Source organism: Carcharhinus amblyrhynchos, chromosome 6, assembly GCF_965287045.1.
Source record: "Carcharhinus amblyrhynchos chromosome 6, sCarAmb.v2.hapA, whole genome shotgun sequence".
NCBI classification, from domain to species: domain Eukaryota; kingdom Metazoa; phylum Chordata; class Chondrichthyes; order Carcharhiniformes; family Carcharhinidae; genus Carcharhinus; species Carcharhinus amblyrhynchos.
This window is the reverse complement of record NC_137329.1, coordinates 124440101-124453748: the sequence shown is the minus strand read 5'-3', so window position 1 is coordinate 124453748 and position 13648 is coordinate 124440101. Positions and strand designations below refer to the sequence as shown.

At 45.3% G+C, this 13648-nt stretch overlaps 1 protein-coding gene across 1 annotated transcript in view; it reads right to left on the bottom strand.

Annotated features, from left to right (window-relative positions):
• Nucleotides 1-10553: 10553 nt before the first annotated feature.
• LOC145344307 (serine/threonine-protein kinase 38-like) overlaps nucleotides 10554-13648 on the bottom strand; it is a 78003-nt gene continuing 74908 nt past the window's right edge. The window contains exons 13-14 of the mRNA XM_080191395.1: nucleotides 13278-13369; nucleotides 10554-10987 (exon numbers count right to left, since the gene is read on the bottom strand). Coding sequence (XP_080047521.1) covers nucleotides 10860-10987; nucleotides 13278-13369 — 220 coding nt within the window. The 3' untranslated portion in view covers nucleotides 10554-10859. The remainder of the gene's footprint in view (nucleotides 10988-13277; nucleotides 13370-13648) is intronic.

The following is a 13648-nucleotide window of genomic DNA, read 5'->3' as shown; positions in this document are numbered from 1 at the left end:
TCTTGGCAGCACATCTTACCCAGGCCTACCCCTGTAACACTGGACATTTACCCCATTTCCATCCATTGGACTGTGCCTTCAGCTGCTTGGGCACTGAGCTCTGGAATTCCTTCCTTAACCCACAGGCACAGTGGTTCGCACTGCTACCCCACAGCTCCAGGGACCTGGGTTCGATTCACAGCTTCGGTCACTGTCTCTGCAGAATTTGCACATTCTCCCCTTGTCTGCGTGGGTTTCCTCCCACAGTCAGAAAGATGTGCTGGTTAGGTGCATTGGCCATGCTAAATTCTCTCTCCTGTGTACCTGAATAGGTGCCGGAGTGTGGCGACTGGGGGACTTTTTACAGTAACTTCATTGCAGTGTTAATGCAAGCCTGCTTGTAACATTAATAAACTTTGAAACTTTGCTTTTCTCCGGTAAGACACTCCTTAAAACCTACCTCTGACCATACATTTGGTCTCCTGTCTGAATGTCTCCTTTTGGGGGCTCAGTCTTGTAGAGTTTAATACACTCCAATGAAGCACTTTGGGACGTTTTCCTACGATAGAGGAGCTATATTAAGGACAATTGTAGAGGTCATTGATCAAAAATAGCACACCAAAGAAATGTTTGCTAAAAGCAAGATCGCAAAATCCCAACTATTTTTATTCTGCTGTTGTAGTGTCCAGAGACAGTTCTTCAATTTTAACTTTCAATTCATTTTAAAACTGAGTGGTGGTGAGAGACATGAGAATGGAGCTGAGTAAAGAATTGTAGGTTGAGTTTTAGCCTGAATCATTCAAAAAAAATCCCTTAGTTGTTTTCTTTGTGTCCAGTAATGTTCGTAGTAAAAGCTGATTGACCATTTTGCTTAGAAATATTTGTTTTTCCCACTGATTTTCTTTGTTTTCAGGAGTGCAGATATAACCAGAATGAAATGGAGTAAACACAGAATTTCAAAGACCTTACTGATTGCCAATTGTCATTTAGTGGGGGAATGGCACATTTTATTTATACACATTGGAAACAAATGTTAGACTTTTTGTACTGTAACAGGGTGGGGGGTGATGTACTTGTACTGTCTGTTCCTGATACCAAACGCTCTAGTGTCAGTATGCCAGAGCTTAAATAGTCATGATGTGGAGATGCTGGTGTTGGACTGGGGTAAACACAGTAAGAAGCCTCGCAACACCAGGTTAAAGTCTAACCAATTTATTTGAGAGTAGTCTCAAGCTTTCGGGGTTTGCCTCTCCATCAGGTGAATGGAGAGTGTTGGTATGTGCTCTGTCTGAGGCCAGGGCTCTCCATTCGCCTGATGAAGGGGCAAACCCTGAAAGTTTGAGATTACTATCAAATAAATTGGTTGGACTTTAACCTAGTGTTGAGAGGCTTCTTACAGAGCTCAAGTAGAGCAGCCGTGCCCTCCCGCTGCAGTTTTACAGTCCATTTTGAATTTCGATTGGCAGCAGGAAGCCCTTCCTAACATCAACTTGATGCCTCACCAGACTGCAGGTTCTGCTGAAGCAGAGATTAATACATCGAGAGGTTTGGTGTCTCCCCCGTGACTCTGTGCTCCCCTCTTGGAGATTGAAGGCTGTTGGTCCAACCACAGACTTGGGCACGTACCACTCATGGCCGATAACCCCAGTGCAACACTGAGGGAGCACCGTACCGTCACAGGTGGTGTCTTTCAGATGACAGATCAAACCCAAGCTCCAAGTGGAGGGAGAAATATCTTGCGGCACTCCTTCAATAGAAAGGCAGGTAATTTGTGTCCTGGCCAATATCCCTCAACACTATCACTTTTTAATCTCATCATTCGTGTCCATGTGGAAAGCATTATCACATTGCTATTTGTGGGAGCTTGCTGTGCACAAAATAGCCTACTGCTTTTTCCTACATTGTAATAGTGACTATTAGATTACTTCATTGGATGCAAAGTGCTTTGGGGTATCTTGAGTTTGTTGAAAGACATTATATAAATGCAAATATTTTTAAGACATGAGTTAAGCTTTCAAGAGTGAAAATGACATCTTTCTGCATTAAAGGCTGTTTAAAACGAGTGATAGAATGCTTTTTATTTATTCATTCATTCATGGGACAGGAACATCACCCATAAGACCAGCATTTACTGCCCAAAGTGGATGTGAAATTTGTTTTGTTTACCTTACAGCTGTGACTGCCTGAAAAGTAATTGCTGCAATTAGTGAAGCTGTGAAAAAAGGCTGAATTTGCCTAATGCGTGTGTTAGCAGGACTTTTCTAGTCCTTTTACGGATTTGTGATCTCCAGCAGAACACTCTCCACAAGTTCCAATTTAACAACGAGGGGAGGAAATGCCTCGCAAAATCCACAGTCCTAACATGCAGTCTATACCTTGGTAACGTGTAAACTACATCATTCTCTTGCCTCTAACCAATGTTCTTCGAACTTGTAACTTCAAATTATTATCACCAGTTGCAGAAAGAGGGAGTTGGGACATTTCTGACCTTTTTGTTATTGTTTTTAAAGCCTGTCTTTTTTTTCCTGACACATTTTCAGTCCATCCAAGCTTTTCCATTACTGCTCAGTGTTATTTTATGAGCATCCTGGGGTGTGGTGATACACGCCTGTAATCAGATGACTCTGAGACGATCAGTTTTCTGGGTTGTTGTAGATTTTTGTTTTTGACTTTTTACTCCGTTCTGAAAGTTAGAAAGCCAGTTTGTAGAGTGGAATCAAATTGAATCCCGTCCATGGTCCCCACAAGAAAGACCAATCAGATCCAGTCTGACAAGAAAAGATATTGCATCCCGTCTTGATCTGACACTTGGGGCAGGATCTTATGGCTCTGCTCGTCCCAACGTGAGCGGCACGGTAGCACAGTGGTTAGCACTGCTGCTTCACAGCTCCAGGGACCTGGGTTCGATTCCTGGCTTGGGTCACCCTGCATGGAGTTTACACATTCTCCCTATGTCTGCGTGGGTTTCCACCGGGTGCTCCAGTTTCCTCCCACAGTCCAAAGATGTGCGGGTCAGGTCGATTGGCCGTGCTTAAAAAAAATTGCCCCTTAGTGTCCTGAGATGTGTAGGTTAGTGGTAAGTATGTAGAGATACAGGGTAGTGCCTGGGTGGGATTGTGGTTTGTGCAGACTCGCTGGGCTGAATGACCTCTTTCTGCACTGTAGGGTTTCTATGATTTCAAACTGTAAAATCTAGACTGAGGTCAACAGGCATCCCTATGGGCTCCTCCTCACCCACTACACTTCCCATGGTGAGCAGGGTGGTAAAGTTCGGACCTTAATCTTAACCAGACAGGTGCACTGCCACGCTTCCCATGGCGGATGGGGTAGTAAAGTTCTCATTTTAGCCAAATGGGTAAGTCTGATCTCTGGCATAATTCACAACAGAAGAAGCAAACAGGTATCCAACTGGGCATCGCTCTAGTATCCCTGGAGGAATCTGGGATTGCCAGGCTGTATAAATGGGGGCTGTAAAAAGGTGCTGTAAAATGGTTCTTTGCTCTCCATTCTAACCAACGACAATGGGTTCGTCCTAAGCAGCCTCTGGAAGCTGACACTGCTTCACCGCTCGTTGGTTCACTGCAGCTAATGTTTGCTAACTTCATTCCGTGCTGCTGCTTAAACAGTGAAGGTAGCTCGGTAACTGTTATGGAACTAATAAACCAAAGGATGGGTCCAATAATCTAATAAATTCCGATACCACCCTTGCTGTTTTGGGAATTCAAATTTATATTCAACACAATTTGGAATTTCAGTGAAATGGGTCATGAAGTTGTTGCATCATTCAGAAAACCCAAACACATTCACTGATGTTCCTTCACTGTTGCCTTTCACCTAATCTGGGCCTATAGGTGACGATGTTGGCTCTTAACTCTCTCTGACCTAGTAAGCCATTCAGCTGTATCAAACCAGGGTTTGAAGACGACCCACAATCACCTTCCAAAGGGTAAGTAGTGGATGGGTGGCATAGTGCTTAGCACTGCTGTCTCACAGCTCCAGGGACCTGGGTTCGATTCCAGCATTGGGTGAATTTGTGTGTTCTCCCCATGTCTGCATGGGTTTCCTCTGTGTGCTCCGGTTTCCTCCCACGCTCCAAAGATGTGTGGGTTAGGTTGATGACCATGCTAAAGTGCCCCTTTTAGTGCTCCAGGATATGTAAATTAGGAGGGTTGGCAGGATAAATACGTGGGGTTACAGGGCTTAAGGTCTATGTGGGATGCTCTGTTGACAAGTCATTGCAGACCCGATGAGCCGAATGGCCTGCTTCTGTACTGTCGGGGTTCTATTTCCAGCAGTGAACTGATTGAGAAGATATAGAAGAAAAGTTATTTTCTTGTATGCTGGAGTGCCAGCCTAAATTATGTGTTTACAGGAAGTGGGAGTATTCTGTATCTGAGCTACATAGTGCTGTCAGCTTCATTGCTAATTTTAAACTTGATACAGATTTTACAGATAAACATTAGACTGCAGCTTGGGTGATGTAGGGAAATAATGAATGTCATGTTAGCGAAACAGCCATTCTTATCCAATCCAATAACAACAACCTTTATAACCTCAAAGGTGCTTTTTAATGTCCCAATGTGGTTGTGCGGAATGGAGGCCAACATCTGACACAGTCACATTAGAAAATATGAAGGCTACTAACCACCGGGTGCCATGGTAGCACAGTGGTTAGCACTGCTGCTTCACAGCTCCAGGGACCTGGGTTCAATTCCTGGCTTGGGTCACTGTTTGCACATTCTCCTCATGTCTGCATGGGTTTCCTCCCACAGTCCAAAGATGTGCAGGTTAGGTTGATAGGCCATGCTAAATTGCCCCTTAGCGTCCTGAGATGCATGGGTTAGAGGTATTAATGGGTAAATGTGTAGGGATACGGGGATAAGGCCTGGATGGGATTGTGGTCGGTGCAGACTCGATGGGCTGAATGGCCTCTTTCTGGGCTGCAGGGTTTCTATGATTCTTAAAAAAAAAGTTTGGTGGCCAAAAGATTTTACAGGCGAGAGAGAGGAAAAGAGTGTTGAGGAAGGAATTCAAGGCATGGCTGCCATTGGTGGAGTGATGAATAGCAGGGATTCTCCAGAACAGACTTGGAGCAGTGTAGAGATCAGGGCGGGAGAGCTAGTGCGGGTGCAGTTGAGGCTAGAGGGGATTATAGACATGGGGAGGGATGAAACCATTGGAGGGATTTGATGTGATGATGAGAATTTTAAAATCAGGTTGGGCAGCCAGGATAGGTCTGTGTGCATAGAGTTTACAGGTGAACAGGACTTGGTGTGAGTTAGGATGTGGGCACAAGAATTTTGGAAAAGCTCAAGTTTAGGGATGGCGGGTTGGACAGGCCCTCATTGGGCCAAGTCTACAAGACGCAAAGGCACAGGTTAGGGTTTCAGCAGCAGATCCGCTGAGGCAGGAGATGTTAGCTAAGTGAAAGTAGGAAGTTTTACTGTGTGGTCAGCAGATCCAGATGAGGTCAGATATGACACCAAGAGAGAGATCCAGTCAGTGAAGAACAACATCCAGAGGAAGATTAGTGGTACAGAATTAAAAAGACTTTTTTTTTGCCCAAGTTTATTATTTTGCACTCATCAGGACATTTGCAAGAAAATGCCACTGTCAAGGGAAACAATATACCTATACAATATGTGAAGAAAATGCTGATTGGTTGAACTTTGATTGGTAGAGATGTTGCTATGAAGAATGCAACAGTTGATGGTGGCTACTGTTAACTGCTGAGCATTGTTTGAAATTTAAACCAGGCAGCCTGGCTCTGATTGGTCAAGGCATTGTCCTGAGGAAAGAACTAGCGAGTGGCTGTCACTTATTTTGTTTGGCTGGAACAAATGGAATGTGTAATCACATATGTAGCTTCCAGAACACGCAAACGTGCCTTTGATGAACGTGATGGGAAAACCGGAAACGTAATTACAAAGCTGCCAAGTGTGTAGGAGAGGCAGTGGTAAGTGTGGAAGAAGCAGCCAGGGTGCTGTTCAGTAGTTTCCCACTGGCCACCATCAGCCTGTCTCTCATTTCGACCAGCCTGTTTCTCATCCACTCGTTCATATTTATTTTCTGTTGTTTAGCAACAGCGTCACAATTCAGGCAGAGCTGTATGTTTTTTGGGATTTTTCTCTTTTGTCAGGTGCGTTCAAATCTGATGGCTTCGTAGGTCTGTTCAATACACCCGAGTTTCTCCATTGGTTTTTTTTGATTTGATCTTGATGTTTGATTTGATTTATTATTGTCAGATGTATTAACATGAAATGAAAAATATTGTTTCTTACGTGCAATAGAGACAAAGCACACCATTCATGGAGAAGGAGAGGAAAGCATGTAGGATGTGGTGTTACAGTCATAATTAGGTGGTAGAGCAAGAGGTAGGTCCATTCAAAAGTCTGATGGCAGCAGGGAAGAAGCTGTTCTTGAGTCGGTTGGCATGTGACCTCAGACTTTTTTGCCTCTTTCTCCTGCCAAAAGAAGATGGGAGAGAGACTGTCCGGGGTGTGGGGGGTCCGTAATTATTCTGGCTGCTTTTGTGAGGCAGTGAGAAGTGTAGACAGAGTCAATGGATGGGAGGCTGGTTTGCGTGATGGATTGAGCTACGTGCATGACTTTTGTAGTTCCTTGCGGTCTTGGGCAGAGCACCTGTGTCTGTTTTTTGTTATTTAGCAAGATTTGTATGATCTTAATCACCTCAATCTCTCAGTTCCTGTCCTATCTTTCTCTTCTCTCCGCTTTCCTGACGAGTAAAATTGTTATCAACTGACTGACTTCCTTCACCAACTTTCCATACACTGACCCTGTGTGAAAGAGCCAGAATTACTGTACGGCTGTGCTCGCCTATGTTTTCCACAACCTCGACGTGGGTTCATGTTTTTTTGTTCTGCCCAAGGAGGGGAATAAGTTCAGAATTGCCCGACTCTGCCTGAAAACTTGGGGCTGTAACGGGGCCACACTGCAATCCAAACTGGCAATCTTGTATTAGTTGTCAGTGTAATATTAGCACACTGAGGATTATTTAGCAAATGTTGTCCAATTGCAACTAACGTTGGACATTGTGTTTTGAGCTTTGTAAGTACAGACTGCTGGGGTACGCTCTGTAACTTGGCCACTGTGAACAGGAGCTGGAACGTGCTGTTTGGTATAATCCACCAGTCTTCGGGACACACGGTCTACAAACCCAGCATCACGCAGGTACTGAAATCTATACACCACATTACTCATTTGTGTGATCAGCTTGCCAGCTGCATCCTGTTGGTGGAGAGAGCCACTCATGTTGCTACTGCACAGTCACAACGTGACAAGGAGGTGGTGATGGTCTAGTAGTAATATCGCTAGACTATTAATCCAGAAAACCCAGCTGATATTCTGGGGACCCAGGTTCAAATCCCATTATGGTGGAATTTGAATTTTTTTTAAAAAAATCCTGGAATTAAGAATCTACTGACGACCATGAAACCATTGTCAATTGTCAGAAAAACCCATCTGGTTCACTAATGTCCTTTAGGGAAGTAAATCTGTCGTTCTTACGTGGGTCTGGCCTACATGTGACTCCAGAGCTACATGTCTGGCTCTCAACTGTCCCCTGAAATGGCCAAGTGAGACACTAAGTTCAAGGACAATTAAGAATGGGCAACATTTGGCCCATAAGCCTCTTTACCCATGTAAAATGCTTTTTAAAAGACAAAATTGTACCCGCCTCTATTACTACTTCTGGCAGCTTGTTCTAGACACTCACCACCCTCTGTGAAAAATTGCCCCTCTGGATCCTTTTGTGTCTCTCCCCTCTCACCTTAAACCTATGCCCTCTAGTTTTAGACTCCCCTATCTTTGGGAAAAGATATTGACTATCTATCTGATCTGCGCCCCTCGTTATTTTGTAGACCTCTATAAGATCACCCCTCAGCCTCCTACACTCCAGAGAAAAAAGTCCCAGCCCATCCAGCCTCTTCTTATAACTCAATCCATCAAATCCCATTAGCTTCTTAGTAAATCTTTTCTGCACTCTTTCTAGGTTAATAATATCCTTATTGATAGAAACAACTTTGACGTTTTTACAAGAATGAAAGAAATTGAAAAGCAGAACACTTTCTACAACTGCAGTCGATTTGAAAGGCAGGTTTTACACTGGCTGCAAGTTTAGTATTTCCCACTCAATGCACCATTCCAAAACTAGACTAACATTGACCTCCAGTGGTGCCAAGGAATAACTGCAACTTCCTCAGGAATTCTGAGATAATTTGGTAGCAATTACAGATCACAAGGGTTTCTAGGTTAACCCTTTAATAACTTCAGTGATAGGTATGCAGAGAGAGGTTGGCAAAGCACAATAATGGAGCCAGTTAATCCATGTTTATAATTCCCAGAGGCACCAACTCCAGGTGGACACATTCCTGGAAGTCTTCTCACCTGATATCCCACAACCAATCATCACATCCCATGCCAGGGTTCATCCCCAACCTCCCTACGGCCATTTGGGAAGCAAAGACTCTTCCATTCCCCATTGGATCCATTATTTATTCCTGTATGGAATGTGGGTGTCACTGGTGGACCAGCATTTATTGCCCATTCCCGATTGTCCCTTGAACTGAGTGTCTCACTCGGCCAGGTCAGAGGGCGATTAATAGTCCGGAGTCACGTGTCAGCCAGAGCGGGTACAAAAAAAATCGGAATTCAGAGTGTCAGTAGCCCTGAGGTTTCGAGATATACACAGGTGGGACTGCCCGATTGGGTAGACAATCATTACCTCAATCAGGGAGCTCGTACTCCAAAGGCCAACCTCATGGGGCCACTTTGAGGTCATTACATCAGTGCTCGCAATCACCAAATTCATAATCCATCACAGAAACGGACCTTCAGATTAAATTGTAAGTATTGGGAGTGGAGACTGTGAGAAAGCCAGCGAGGGAGAGCAGGCGCGCGCAAGGGAGAGAGATGGGGGGGGAAAGAGTGTGGTGTCCAGGTGAGCGAGAGGGCTGTATTTGATTAAATTGACTCAAATAATAAAAAACATAAAAATGTAAGAAAATGGCTTTATTAATTTTTTAAAATGTACAACATTTCAATAAAGAACATTCCTAAAATTGATCTGTACGATCCGAGGAATAAAGCTATCCTTGGAAACTAAACTTCATATCAAACATCAGGATCTTTGGTTTTTAAAAATAATAAAATCAGGAAGTCTGCTGGGTGAGTCTGGCACAATGTCACAACAATAACTGGAGCTACTGCATCTAAAGGCCTTCACAGCAAGACTCCTACAGGCTAAACACACACACACACACACACACACAGGGCACAGAGACACACCAACACACCAGGGACATACACACGACAGAGGGACACAGAGACACACACACACGACAGACAGAGGGACACACACACAGACACACACACACACACACACACATGGACACAGAGACACACTGACACACACACAGAGGGACAGAGACACACCAGGACTACACATACAGACAGAGGGACACACACACAGGGACACAGAGACACACCAGGGGCACACACATAGATGAGGGACAGACAGACAGACAGACACACACACACAGAGCACCTCAACAAGAATACTAGAAATCTTACATTGTTCATCACACTCACTAGCACCCCACCCACCCTCCCTCACACCGCACCCTCAACAACACCACACACACCCTCCCTCACACCGCACCCTCAACAACACCACACACACCCTCCCTCACACCGCATGCACCCTCCCTCACACTGCCCCGAGTGAAGATTCTTTCGCAGGTTAATCTGTCTCTGGGTTATTACACGAGGAATAACTCTGTAGGATATTATACATCTACCCGGGAGGGCAGACCTTGTTTCACACCTTATCCTAAAGTGGACACCTCTGACAGTGCAGCAGTCCCTCAGAGGGGAATGGCAATAAGGTTTGAGTGTCCCAGGAATGAGGCATAAATCATGACCGTTGGATGTGGGCACAGTAAGAAGTCTCACAACAGCAGGTTAAAGTCCAACAGGCTTATTTGGTAGCACGAGCTTCCAGAGCATTGCCCCTTTGCCAGGTGAGTCCTGATGAAGGAGCAGTGCTCCAAAAGTTTGTGCTACCAAATAAACCTGTTGGACTTTAACCTGGTGTGAGAATTCTTACTGTGCCCATCCCAGTCCAACACCGGCATCTCCACATCACTGGATGTGAGTGTTGTGGCTGAGGGTGAATGTTAATAATGGGGGGGGGGGGATTGGGGAGGGGTTCCTTACTGATACACAGACTAGATGCTTGGTCACAATCTCACTCTGTGTGTGTGCCCGCAAGGTGCTACATACCACTAGCTCACAGCCCCGAACTCACTGTCCATTAGCCATCTATTCACATTCGCGTGCACACACACACACTCTCACACAGACACACACACACAGACACACACACACAGACACACACACACACAGACACACACACACACAGACACACACACACAGACACACACACACACAGACACACACACACACACACACACACACACAGACACACACACACTCACACACAGACACACACACACTCACACACACACACAGACACACACACACACAGACACACACAGAAACACACACACACACACACACAGACAAAACCCTCAACTTGCTGCAATGAATCCCAACACACACCTTAAATTAACACAACCAATAGACAAACAGCCGCTGGTTCTCACCCATCACTGAGGGGAGGACCCAGGGACGGATTTTAACTCTGTTAACAAAGTTTAAATAGAAATAATTTCAGTTGCAGGAGATCCTAATCCGGCAGAATTTCTGTTGCGGAGATCCTGGATGAGAGGCAGAGAGAGTCTTCGGGCAGGAGGAGCACGTGGGGGGTCGGTGTAACCGTCTGCCAGCTCCCGTCCGATTCATGACTTGCTCATCTTCATGTAGGATGGGATAGTTCCTCGAGCAGTCAGGCCCTCAAACCTCTTGAAGGTATAGTTAATAAAAACCCAGTCTTTCGATTTATAATCCGGCTCGGTCACGTTGGGCGCTGATAGAGGGAAGAACAAAAAAACTTGCTTGTTTGAACTCAGTGGAAAACTTCCTTCCAACACTTCACAGGACGAGAGAATGGTTACAGCACCGGAGGCGGCTATTCGGCCCATTGTCTCTATGCTAGCTCCCTCGGAGTTTCTCTGCCAGTCCCACTCTCCCACCTTTCCCCTGCCCCAACGGAAGATTAACAAGTTCGGAACAACAAAGGATTGTAGAGGAGTTACTTAATTTTTAACTAGATACAGACTGCCCACAGAAATCCAAGCAGATCAAGGATCCAATTGTACAACAAAGTTATTCAGGGAAGTTGTGGGTAGCTTAGGGGTAAAACAATTTAAATCAACTGCGTACCATCCAGAATCACAGGCGTTAGAATTATAACGAGGGAATTATAGGCCGGTTAGTCAGGGAATTATAGGCCGGTTAGTTTAACGTCTGTTGTAGGTAAAATGCTAGAATCTGTGATCAAGGAGAAAATAGCGAGGCATCTTGAGGAGAATTGTTTGATAGAGCAGACGCAGCACGGTTTCGTTAAGGGGAAGTCGTGTCTGACGAATTTATTGGAGTTCTATGAGGATGTGCCTAGGGCAGTGGATAGAGGAGAGCCGGTGGATGTGGTCTTTCTTGATTTTCAGAAGGCGTTTGATAAGGTGCCGTACAAGAGGTTATTACAGAAGGTCAGGGGACATGGAGTTGAGGGTAGGGTGTTAGCGTAGATAGGGGATTGGCTGTCAAATAGGAGGCAGAGAGTGGGGGTCAATGGGTGCTATTCGGATTGGCGGTTGGTGACTAGTGGAGTGCCCCAGGGATCGGTGCTGGGGCCTCAGCTATTTACCATTTATATAGATGATCTGGAGGAGGGAACCGAGTGTATGGTGTCGAAATTTGCTGATGACACCAAGATTGGTGGAACGGCAAATTGTGCGGAGGGTGTGGAAAGTCTGCAGAAGGATCTAGGTAGGCTGAGCGAATGGGCCAGGAACTGGCAAATGGAATTTAATGTTCGCAAGTGTGAAGTTGTCCACTTTGGTAGGAATAATGGTAAGAAGGACTACTACTTACATGGCGAAAAACTGCAGCATGCTACGGTGCAGAGGGACCTCGGGGTCCTTGTGCATGAGTCGCAAAAACCCAGCCTGCAGGTGCAGCAGGTGGTCAGGAAGGCGAATGGGATGCTGGCCTTCATAGCGAGGGGGATTGAATATAAAAGTAGGGAGGTCTTGCTGCAACTGTACAGGGCACTAGTGAGGCCGCAGCTGGAGTACTGCGTGCAGTTTTGGTCGCTGCACTTACGCAAGGATATTTTGGCCTTGGAGGGAGTGCAGAGGAGGTTTACTAGGCTGATACCAGAGTTGAGGGGGTTGAACTATGAGGAGAGGCTGAATAAACTAGGCTTGTACTCGTTAGAGTTTAGAAGAATGAGGGGAGATCTCATTGAGACATATAAGATGATGAAGGGGATGGATAGGATAGAGGTGGAGAGGCTCTTCCCGCTCAGAAAGGACAGTAGGACTAGGGGGCACAGCCTCAAGATAAAGGGGGGGGTGGTTTAGAACGGAGTTGAGGAGGAACTTCTTCACTCAAAGGGTGGTGAATCTCTGGAATTCTCTGCCTGTTGAAGTGGTGGAGGCTGCCTCGCTAAATATATTTAAGATGTGGGTAGATGGGTTTTTGATAAGCGAGGGGATTAAGGGTTATGGGGAGAGGGCGGGAATGTGGAACTGAGCCATGACAGATCAGCCATGATCTTATTGAATGGCGGGGCAGGCTCGAGGGGCTAGATGGCCTACTCCTGCTCCTATTTCTTATGTTCTTATAGAACGGTGGCATCAAACTTTAAAGATATTGTTGAGGGCTTATAGTCAAGATTATCCAGAGGATTGGGATAAAGGGATTCCATTTGTACTTTTTGAAATCGGGCTGTACCTGAATAATCAACTAAATTCAATCCATTGGAATCGATTTTTGATCATGAGGTAAGAGAACCAATTAAACTGAACAAAGGAATTGGTGAGTCAGCATTGAGACTATATTATTGGATGAAAATATTATCAAAAATTTGTCGTTTTGTTAGCAGGGAGAAAGTTTTAGTATTATTACCAGTGAACTTCAAAGGCAAGGTTTATCAAATTGCGTGAGGTGAATTATTTGATAAGAAAACCACAGCGAGGGATAACACACAGAGTGTGCGTCATGTCAATAGTCTTAAAGGTATTTTAAAAGGTTCCTCTCAGGATGGCCCAAAACTCTGCACAGCCAATGAACATGCTACAGGGGTAACGTACCTGGCTGCAAGATGTCCGATTCAGGGAATTCATCAAAATTTGAAGTGTCGTCGATGCTCCTTACTTCGATTGCAATAGCTGCGGGTCGCTCCCTGTTAGAGCAAACGATGCCAGTCTCATTAAATCATCAACTTTCTGTTCCAACTCCCCCTCTAACGGAAAACAACTTACAATCACATAGCGCCCCAAATGCAGCGAAATGTCCCAGGAGCGATTGTCAAATGGATTTTAACATTCCGCCAGGCGAGGAGATGTTAGGAGAGGCAACCAGAAGCTTGACCAGTGAGCTGGGACTCAAGCTGGTTAGCATTGCTGCCTCATTGGCCAAGCTAAATTGACCCTAGTGTCAGGGATATTAGCAGGGTAAATAT